We start from the raw sequence: 11,039 nt of genomic DNA, 5'->3' as shown, positions 1-11,039 counted from the left end.
ACTTGGCTTCTGGTCCTCGACCCTTCAGCACAATGTGCTCTGTGTCCTTCGACAATCCTTACTTGCTGTTCAACTCTCCATACAAAATGTGGATGAAACTATCGCGTCACACAGATTTCCAAGCTCAACCAAAGTCTCTGGGTCTGCATCAGACAAAGGAAGTACTGGAAATTTGCTGGTTTTAGATTATTTTTAAAACACTTTTTAAAAACGGGCCAATAATTTTGGCCTCAGAATGGACCTCTGTAAAGCAGATAGCTTTTAAATTAGAAATCAATGCCTGGCTTGTGGCTTCCCACCAGTTGTGTAAATTGAAATCACTGCAGAACAAAACATGTCCTGATGTAATTGCTTCATTGAGCCGAATTCACTTCCAGGTAAACTTGACCTCTTAGTATGCTATGCCAGTCTGCTCATTAAAGCCCCGTGTACCTAAATATCTGTAGGAGAGATAGATTTAACCAGATCCTAAAGCATGTTTTAAATGTATTTTCAAAACCAACCAAATTTTCAAAGCCTGGCACAGGGGCGGATAAATGATGCTCATAAATGCCCTTTCCAGAAATGTGCATGCGCCTGTTGTGAGCACATGGAAAGCTCCTTTCCATTCAATACATCTATTTCAGTGCCTAAAATCAGGCACTTGCAAGTTTGCAAAAGCAGGCCCATAGCACGTGTGTGTGTGCATACAGTGATAAACAATGCCGGCTGATGAGAAGTTCTGCTACACACTAGCGCTTTTAGTTAACATTTGCCATTAAAAAACAAAACCAACAACAACAAAAAGCCCTTAGCTAAATGCCCAGACAGCTCTGAGAGCTCCAATCACCAGTCTGAAACCAAGCAAAAACACATTTTTTTTCCTCACTCTATGAAGTCGATGTCTATTTTTTCATGGAGGTGCCTTCTTTGTGTAGCGTCAACATGACAACAGAAGTAGCGCTTCACCGTAGGTTGCATCACTGACAATGACATTCTCTGAGAAATGTGGAAGGGAATGACTGATGAATTGGAAAATGTATGGATGCCTCCTGAAATGATTAGGGAACGAAGCGTGGAGCAAATGGTGACACACTCCTATTAATTGTAGCTGATAGTAATTAATTTCCACTGCAGTCGCGATCGTGTTTCTGCTTTTGGAAGAATCCAGAATCCCCTTCCAGGAAAGTGTGAAATTGCATCTGGGTTCTGCAAGCCATGAAAGACGTACATTTCATTAAAAAAAGGAAAAAAAAGAAAAAAAAAAAAGAAAGAAAGAAAGAAAAAAAAAAGAAAGGGAGGCCTTCCACAATACTGTACTTTATAAAGAACGAAATACAAAGGGAAAAAGAAAATGATAATTGTTTTCTCTAAGGCTATTATCTAATGCGAAAGCAAACAGTCTGACTGGAAATCAGCTAACAGAAGGGGATTAGAGAGTAGATCTGAGAGTGGCTTGATTTCTAGCACTGCTGTCTCTTCACACAGTGATGAGACACAGGCAGAGCAGCCAGGAGCTCTCCAGATGGCCAGGGAAAGTGTTTGTCTTGGGTTACTGCAGGGCAGTCTGGACTCTTAAAGCCGGGGAGGCATCATTAGGGAGCAAGTTAGATGTCCACCCGGTAAAAGCGAGCAAGGGAAAGAAAGAGCAGGCGGGCTGCCCGAGAGGGACCGCGCTCGCCTATTGTTAACATCTACTTGACCCCCACTAACCCCCTCACGACACAGATGTCTCCTACCTCTATCACCTCCCACTGCTTTAAGCCCTCCCCCCCTGCACCTGGGTAGCGGGGCCGGGCCGGCTGCCGGCAGTATGCTGCCTGCCTCGCGAGGTGTCTGCTAGCGGGGAGCCGGGCGGAGCGGGGCGCGGAGCGGAGAGCGGCGGAACGGAGTGCGGAGCGACGCGGCACAGCACAGCACAGCGCGGCCCGGCGATGCGTCGGCTGCACGGGGACAGGCGCAGCCCCCGCCACTGACAGCGGCCGCTCCCTGCGCTCCGCATCACGTCTGGCTGCGGCGAGGAGAAGGAGCTGGGCATTCGCTATCTCGGCTTGGAGACTTTATTTTTGCTTCTCGTCCTTTCCCTTGGAACCGGGAGGTTCCTCTCTCGAGCTGATCCTCCTTTAAAAAAAAAAAAAAAGAGAGAGAGAGAGGAGGAGGGGGAAAGGAGCAGCTGGAGTTTCTCCTCAGCTCGTTTTGACTTTTGTGGACGTGGATCATCTGGACTGGGAAGGGAAGCCGCGCCGCGCTGCTCTCCCCGCTCCCACCCCCGCGCCCCTCCAGCAGCCTGGGCTGCCGGCGCTCCCCCAAGCAGGACGGGAACTTTTATTTGCAGCTCGCAGCCCGTGGCGAATGGTGGGAATCTCCGGTCCTCTGCAGTGTGAGTACGGGCGCGGGGCCGCGGCGCGGGGGTGCGGGCCCTTCTTTTCTCTTTCCCCCTCTCCTTCTCGCTGAGGCTCCGCGGCTGGAACTAACCCGGGGCTGCGGCCGTGCCCGGGTGCATGCAGCTCCTCCACCGCTGTCCCCGCTCACCGGCTCGGCCCCGGATCTCTCAAAAGCCCAGGACCCGAAGCACCCAGTTTGTGTAGAAAGCAGCCCTCCGAAGCTCCTAGCGTAGGGTTTCTGTCTCCATTTAGGACTCGATTAGTTGTTTTTGGTTTTTATCTTCCTTTTTTCCCTGCCCTCTTGCCAGATCCCAGACCTTGCCAATGTGAAGTGGAGTGCCTGAAATATTTCTGGTGGGATTTTGTTGTTGTTCCGTTACAATCATCGGATTATGTAGCACTGGCAACACCACTTCAGGCTGTTTTGCGAGAAATATTTCAGGCTGTGCACATCGTCTTCCATTGTACCGAGGTTTCGTATCTCGCTCCCTGAAACGAGAGGGCAGCGTTAGGGAGTGCGTATCTCAAACTGCAGTAGGATGTGATCGTGTCACCTCGCCGAGCTGGACCAGGGAGATCGGTTCCATACATTAGCGAAGCACCACGATACGGGAGGCTGAGGGATGAAAACCACACGCCAGTCTGTGCAAACGAGCGTTGCACTTTGGGCCACTTTGAGTCCTTTTGTTAGTGTCAAAGTTGGAAGATGGGGAGAAAATCGGACACGGGGGAGGAAAGCACTCGCGGGCCTCACTGGGCACCCCCAGCACGTGAATTCTGTTAAATTCTGTGCCCAGAAATAATCAGTGTTGTCCCTGCTCTCTGCTCCCCTAAACGTTAGAGAGAAACTGAAAGTAACTCATGGGCGCAGCTCTGGGATCGCACGCAGCAGAGCTGAGGGGTCGCTCCCTGGGGTGCGGGAGGGCGAAGGCATGCGGCCCCATCGTCCCAATAGCCGCCCGGTCTCCCTCTCAGCCGTCGGTCCCAGAGCGGCTGCGAGCTTCTAAGTCGGGAGGAGACAGATTTTGGAGGCTTCAGGGTGCGGGCTGCATCCCCCTCTTGTTCATCCCTGCGGTGCGGGCTGCGATCCTCTGAGCCCCAGGTAGCGATCCTGCCTTACGGAGCAGCCCAGGTTTGGCACTACCCGGCTCAGCAGGATGCCGCTGACGGGCGTAGGGTGATAGAAATGGGGAGAAGAGAGGGGTATACCTCCTAAAAGCAGCCTGCGTGCACGGCTGTGGGTGTACAGCGAGAGCCAAACGCCTGGCTGTGGGCATACCCTCGTGTAACTGAAGGATGCCTTCTGAGTCTCGGTATGTAACAGCCGAGGGGCTGCTCCAGCGAATATACGTATGCTTAATGTAACTCTGACCCCTTTAACTTTTAACATCGCTTCCCCTAATTAATCTGTTCAGGCCCCAGACTTAAATGGCTGTCCGCAGCTGCTGCAAATTGATTTATCCCCTGATGGTGGTCCGACTTGCTGACCAAAGCAGGATTTTTTTTTTTTTCTCCCTACCCATTTTTGGTCTGCTAATCTGTTTTGACTTATTTTCTCCTTCAAGCAATAGTCGCATGCTTTTTGAAGGACTCAGAAAATATTTTCTTTTGACATGTAGCTAGAAACATAATTATTGTATCTGTAAACACAATATGTTAAGGCTAAGGGTGATTATAATTTATTTAATTATACCCCCATAGCCTCACATTTCCTCTGTTTCTGCATCCTGACGGATGCAATGGGAAGTTTAAATGAGTAACTTTGTTAAGCGCAGTTTGAGGCAAGATGTGAGAGATGCTTTTAGATTCGAGTTCTGTTGTGCATGTCTTCTGCTCTGCTTTTCTCTGAGCAGTTTGAGTGAAGCTGGGTGGTGAGAGGACTGAAACTGATTTCTGATGGCTGTTAAAGCTGATGCTTGACCTTTCCATGGGAAGTCTGAAAACCTCATGCCGTTTATTCTGGGCTGATTTCCTTAGGAAATCCAATACGAGTAGGGAACTTCCTTCAGCCTGGCTGAATGCTAGGAAAGTTTCCGTCTTGTTTATTCGGTCTGGCTTTAGCATGAGGCATGTTTCTGGGGCTCCCCATCAATAGAAATAATACTAGGAAAAAGATCTAAGCATGGCATGTTCCTAACGGTTCAGTGTATGGAAACACAAAGTTGGCAAAGGCTTCATTAGTTGTGAGACGAGCTGCAGACTCCCTGTCAAAGCTTTCAGTGAAGAAGTAGTGCTGTGTTTGGGAACTGACAACTTTCTGAAGGTTAGTTTTACCAGATCTGAACCTGGTGGTAGAATTGCTACCTTCAGTTCCTGCATCTTTTTTCCTTTCCATCATGGAAAACTCAAATCATGCAACAGCGTGAAGGAAAACCCAGTCCCCATCAAGAGCCAGCACCCCAAACCTTGCTGACACTGAGCTGAAGCCAGGCTGGGTGTGAGGGAGGTGGTGGGACTCAGCGAGCTGTTCTGGGGCCGGTGGGAGCGGGCCGGAGGAGACAAGAACCATTCTGTTTGTAATGGAATGCAGACAGCAGCGTTAGGTCACTGCTTCCTGGCAACTGCTGCACGAGTTGTTTTCCTTCAAAGGCTTTGAGCTTTTAAATAGTTTCCAAAATCTTTTCAAGTAAAACATTGCCTTCTACCATTTCTGACCACCTTAACGTTAACTCATTTCTTGCCTAAATAATGGACCAGTAAAACATCACACGGAGTCTCATCTGTATACACTTAACACTCTGTATGCCTGCGTGCACGTGGAGTTCTGTGCCAGAAGTATTGTTTATAGAATAAAGGGGAGAAAAACAGCTCCACCTGGAGTGCTGGCCAGTGGCTAGTCAGCTCAGGACGTTCTTCCCTGTCAAATCCTGTTTCTCACTTCTCTGAAATGAACTTCAGCTGACAGGCGTTGAATGCGGAGCTCGCTCCATTGAGGTACTGTGCAGCCTGCAAGCCCCTCATCGCAGGCACTTGGGGTGAAATAGGCATCTGCGGTATTTGCATTGGGGGTGATGGGAGAAAGGGCTTGCAATTGTCATTTCCATCTTTGAAATCCACTTGCCACAGTCCATTACTGTTAAATCTTTAGCTAATTGAATAAGGATATTAGTATATTGCTGTTGCATGAGCTTCAGATTTGTTAGGCTGAGGGGGAGACCTTGGTCTTTGTTCTGTAGCAACTTAAGTTGTCATGCAGAGATCAAGAAGCCTCATCAGCTGAAATGAAACGTGAACTTGGTGTTGTGAAGAGGTTATTTCTCATGGTCTGGCTGGAAAACCACAGAAAGAAATTATTTTAAATCAGAATAAATTAAAAACCTTGGATCTATTTAGCTAGTAGCAGCCTGCTCTTTTTCATACAGCCTTTAATAGCAACCTAGAATATTTATAAGAGTTTAAACTGACACTGAATTTAGCATAAGGACCGAGAGTAAATTCTTAAAATATTGGCTTCCAGATTTCATTTTCTTCACCTTCTTTCACATTAAGTATCTAAAAAAAAAAGTTAGTTTAAAAACTGGAGTTTCAATGTGAAAGGTTTTGTTTCTCTACAGTAAATGTTACTTTCCAAAGAACCGCTTCAAAATTGCTGTTATTTTCTTCTTGTTTACTATAAACCTGATTAGCTTAATATATGGAAGCATAAATACATCAGGAAGTACTATACTGTGTGGTTTTGTGGGTAAAGAAAAACGATCAGCAGATGTAAGATCGAAGTCAAAATATCCTGCCTTTCAAAAGGCTTTTTATTTCCCTTCAAAATAATTTCATCTGAAAGACACTGACTTCCATCTTCATTTTTCCCCCCCCTGCCATTGATATGGAAGTTTCCAAATATCGTTTAGAGAACAGTGGACGTTTTATTAAAGTAAACATTAGTTCAGTATAATGGAGGTAATTGTAAGTGATAAGAGCAGAGCAGGTTATCTGTGTGTTGTTTAAACAGAAGGAGCTATTTTGCACCATTTCCAGTAGCCATCTGTAGAGGAGAAGGGTTTGCACCTGTCTGTCCACACTAATTATAGATTAGGTCCAAAGAAATGAAATTCGAGTAGGCTTTCTCTTAATGAAATCCATAGTGATTTTATTGTAAATGTGTTTTGTGTACAGACGGTGATGGTTGGGCTGTGAGTAAAATAAATTGCTGTATGGCTGCCATGTACCTGAGGTTGTAAAGCAGGATACTGCTGCATTAACAAAGGTGCTGAATAAAAACACACTGCTCCATTTATGTCCCAGGCTTCAGTTGTAGATTTAGTTCAGTTTAGCCGAAAGGGTTCACTTCAAGCACAGTCTTTCAGGGGTACATTTCAGGGTCGACTTCTCAGTTACCATCATTTTCATGTCAATATGCTGGCACATAGGTGGTCCTTTGGCTGAAATATATGGGGTAGGGACATGGTTTCACGTGCATGTTGAGTGTATCAGAAATACTTTGCTCTGGTTTAATATTGTATTGCTAAAATAAAGTGGAAAGAGTGGGAAATGCCTTCTGCAGTAAAAGGTCACATGAATTTCTACCACATCTGTTTATAGTAATTATGAACATAATTAACATAAGAATTACAAGTGAAGTAATGACAAGCTGAGCTATGAGATATTGTGCCATAATGGTCATATGTTGGAATTCTCACATTATAACACACTAGAATTCACATATTCAATGAAAGAAAGAAAATGTTAGATTTTTATCTATTTTAATGCTTCAAAACTTATCTGCCTGGGGCAGATGGACTTTACGCTTTATAGGAAGGTAACCCATGATTAAGAGAGAGTCAGTTGAAATTAAGATTTCTAGCCTGCAGCTTGGACTTTGAGACAGCTGTGCTTATGGAACGCCACTTCTGTTACACATTTGTAGTCTGATTGTATTTATTTTATTACCACACATTGCTTTATTTTTAAACGTGAGTGTTTTTGCAGCAAAGTGTTTACATTAGAAAGGATCCTGGAGTAGCTTTTTTTTAGAGAATTGTGACTGGAGTAGTAAAACTGCTTGGTTGGATGGCCAGCACAGATATAGGATGTGCATTTTGGCTCTGGCAGATGAGAATCTGATGGATCCTAAATTAGTTCATTGCATATTATATACGTATATCTCAAAGAAAAAAAAAATCCCTTACATCTTAAGAACAAATAGAACTATTAGTGCACAATATTTTGAAAGAACATAAGCATACAGAAAGGTCTGTGGTACCTTCCAGGCTGAATTAATTTAAGTCACTTTTCTTTGGAAATGCATAGAGCATACGATTAAGTGTGAGGGTTAGGGTTTCTCATGAGTTGACTAACTCCTGTAATGTGACCTGTCTGATTACCTCTAAATATGGTTGTCACACAACTGACAACTGGAGGAAGTTGTGCAAAAAGTGGCCCTTCGGTAGGGTAAAAATACTGGCTGAGGAATGCGCACAGTAAATTTGACATGTAAAAAGTCAGTTTACCTTAAATGGAAAATTAAATTCCTGATAAGAAAATTTGCCAAATTGCTGTCTTTCTAATGCTAAATACATAGAGTGGTTTATGAAGAATACAAAAAAATTACCTTGCGCTATGTCTCAGCGATACCAAGAGGTTTTCACATTATTGGATTAGTGGAGGATTTGTGACAGACCCCTTTTTATCTGACATTCATTGCAGTGACATGATTTTCACACACACGCCCTTCCCCCACTTAGGTTCTGCTTTTCACATTGTATTATGTGTCAAATTCCCTTTATTTCTTTTCTTGTGGAAAAACTGCTATCTTGGCCGAGTGATTTGGGAAGGGGTTCAGTGCTGAACAATGCTTGTTTCACTCCAGCGTGCTGTCATTGTCCTCATCCCAGCCGTCGCGTTACTTCTCTACAGACGTGTGAGGGAGACACATTCCCTTAAGAGATAAATGCTGGTTCCTAGGGAGGAACATTTGAAAAGTACAGAGTGAATTGAGCAACCAGCAGTCTTTGTGCAGGGATGCTGTTGGCTGGCTCTGCCCTCAGCAGCAGTCTGGGCTTTGCAGGTTTTGCTTTCTTCCCTCCCAGTATCTCACAATAAGTTTTGATGAATCCTGTTAATATGAACTGAGCACTTGTTTTCTTGATATCTGAAGTGCTGGGTGAAGGGCCTGCTCTGGTTTTATTGTTCCATCTCTGGTGGATGATGTTGACCTGTAGTCAGGCATACTTGCTGTGTGGCACTGGGGCACTTGGCTGTGGCAAGGCTGAGCTGTGGCTTGTCCTAGTTGCTTGGCCAATGCAAGGTTGAGCATCTCGGTGCTTGTGATAGGATGCATCCTCTGACTGGATCCTAGGCTGGAGGAGATCATGGGAACATTTTCTTGGTGCGGATGGAGGTGACGTCAGGTATTGGTCCCAGGGGTCAGTGCCACGTTCTGGAAAGGTGCTTGTTGTAGGACAGTAGGAGGGCAGCAGGGCCAACTGCCAGCCTGAAGAGAGGGGGAAAGGAGCTGGAGAACCCACTGTCACTTCACCTCAGCCCACTATGCCTCCCACTCCATCTGAGCTACATAGCCCCCGCCCTTCAGGATAATCTGTGATGTGTGTGTGCTGGGTGTGCGCAAAGGCCACACCGCCCACTGCCCACCTCCCTCCCACTGCCAGAAAGTGATGTGTGGGGAACCTCCGTCTGTGCTGAAGCCCATCGATTGGATTGTTCCCCCCTTCTTTTCCTCTGGATGCAGATAGCGGGTGGTTTTTCAGTTCTGTCCAGATTACAGTGACTCAAAGTGTGTGCATGCACATTCTTCTAACAAATGGCTTCATCAGCAATTATTTCTTAAAGAAACATTCAGCAATTACCTTTAAAATATATCCAAGAAGCCTGAAATACTGCCGTTTTGCTTTGTCAAGTGTTTGCACAGATAGATATATAGCTATGATGCAGTAACTAAAAGCCTAATTAAAATTTGTTTAAAGCCAGGGGGGCATGTATTCTTGTTGACAGCAGCAGATCGATAGGGTAAGACAATAGAGCCCCATTATTTTACTTCCATTGACTGAACATATTGACATTTCGGGTTTGCGATTGCCTCAGTGAGCATGATGAGACACTGAAATTCACAAACCAACTGTCTGGAGTGGCACATATATTACTGTATGTCATTTCTGCCTTCAGGTTACCTTATCACTGAAGCAGAATGGTAATGGATGGCAGCAGAACACTTCAGAGGGGTTAGGGCTCCATCAGTTAAGAAGCTGACACGTAGCAGGTTTCAGGAGTATCTTTAATTACACCTAGAATTATGTACAAGGGAAGATGGTACTTGTTACCTGCTGTCGCACTTCAGAGTTTACAGACTCGGCAGCAGACAGGATAACAAGGCACTTAAGTTTCATATTTTATGTACATGACTTGATACCTTAACCTTTCTCAAGAAGAGCACTAGGACTGCCAATAGTGTTGCTTGTGTGTTTGCCAATGGCACTGTCTCGACCCTGCCTTGATGCTCCAGTTCCAAAGTGCCTGCTAGACCTTCTCCGATTCTGAAGATTGCACAAGGAAGCAAAGAACAACTTTAATGTAAATAGATCAACTTTGGCCTTCTCAACATGCTTTCGTGACAGTGCTTGGGTGATTCAATACAGGAACAATAGTGCAGAATGATAGATACGCATTTTTATTTAGTATAAAGGAAAATATGCAGTCATCCATACGTACGCACCAATTGCATAAATTAATTTATACGTTAACATATAAACACATATAAAAAGAAGACCCAGTGGTTGCAGAACACAGGACACGTCTTATTATATCAAAGTCTTTCAGATGTTCTTTAAAATCTAGCTGACTGCAGAATGAAACCCATCAGGGTTAGGCAGAGATAGATTGAAATTAATTTAAGGCAGACAAAAAGCTAATACGAAAGAGCCACTGGTGATTTAACTCATTTTTAACAGTAACTGTAATGAAAATATAAAATGTATTCTGAGCGTGCCATCTACTCAACAATTGTTGCCATCAAGTGGACTGCTGATGCCCTTTAAGATGGTAAAAAGAAAACTGGTCCTTTATACCATTTTCATGAAAATGTTAGGTTTCTGTTTGATCAGCAGGTGCTGTTGAGATGAAAGCCATGTGTAAATTTTCAGAAGGCCAAAAGTGTCAATTCAGAAAAGGAAAGTGATAAGAGAAAATGCAATCAGTTTTCCTGTTTTCAATTTGTGCAGGATTTGAAGAGCTGTTTTGTTAAACTGCTACATCTGCTCCAATATGAATATTGAACTACTTTCACTAAAAATAACACCCTATAATTTGGAAGCCATTGCAATCTTTTGTTAATGCAAGTGGGTTATTAAAAAAAAAAAAAAAAAAATCTATTCTGAAAAATCTCCTGCCTAATGTGCATTTTTGCTTATCGGCACTTTTATCTTCAGCAGATAAAATAGCATTATGCAATTAGGGCCATATCTGTTTGGACTATAAAAATGGCACCGGATAGCTGAATGTCACTGTATTGGCTAAAGGATTTAACGTGTACATTTTAAATGATTTCATTAATAAACTACAATTGTATCTTAAAATGATGAGTGACTGCTTCCTCACACCATAAATCTTCCCCTAACCATACAGCTTCACCTACCTCTGAGTACCTTGCTGAAAGTAAGGGAAGTTCAGAGCATGGCAGAGCTTTCTTTGACTTTCTCCTTACTGAACCTGCAAATCTATAGTTAAGGT

General features: G+C 44.3%; 1 protein-coding gene across 3 annotated transcripts in view; it reads left to right on the top strand.

Moving 5' to 3' along the window:
• The first annotated feature begins 2,246 nt into the window (after nucleotides 1–2,246).
• The window catches only part of RUNX1T1 (RUNX1 partner transcriptional co-repressor 1), a 107,238-nt gene continuing 98,445 nt past the window's right edge, over nucleotides 2,247–11,039 (top strand). Inside the window, exon 1 of one of the 3 annotated variants that reach the window (XM_015855918.2) lies at nucleotides 2,247–2,359. Coding sequence is in view for 1 of the 3 variants with exons in the window: in XM_015855920.2 (XP_015711406.1) it covers nucleotides 2,332–2,359 (28 nt within the window). In the remaining 2 variants the exon portion in view is untranslated. Of the gene's footprint in view, nucleotides 2,360–5,274; nucleotides 5,298–11,039 lie in introns of those variants that run through there. The other 2 variants (XM_015855920.2, XM_032442793.1) reach the window with 2 other exon arrangements.

This window comes from Coturnix japonica, chromosome 2, assembly GCF_001577835.2.
Source record: "Coturnix japonica isolate 7356 chromosome 2, Coturnix japonica 2.1, whole genome shotgun sequence".
Taxonomy (NCBI): Eukaryota; Metazoa; Chordata; class Aves; order Galliformes; family Phasianidae; genus Coturnix; species Coturnix japonica.
The sequence above is the reverse complement of the archived record's forward strand: the minus strand, read 5'-3'. Positions and strand labels throughout refer to the sequence as shown.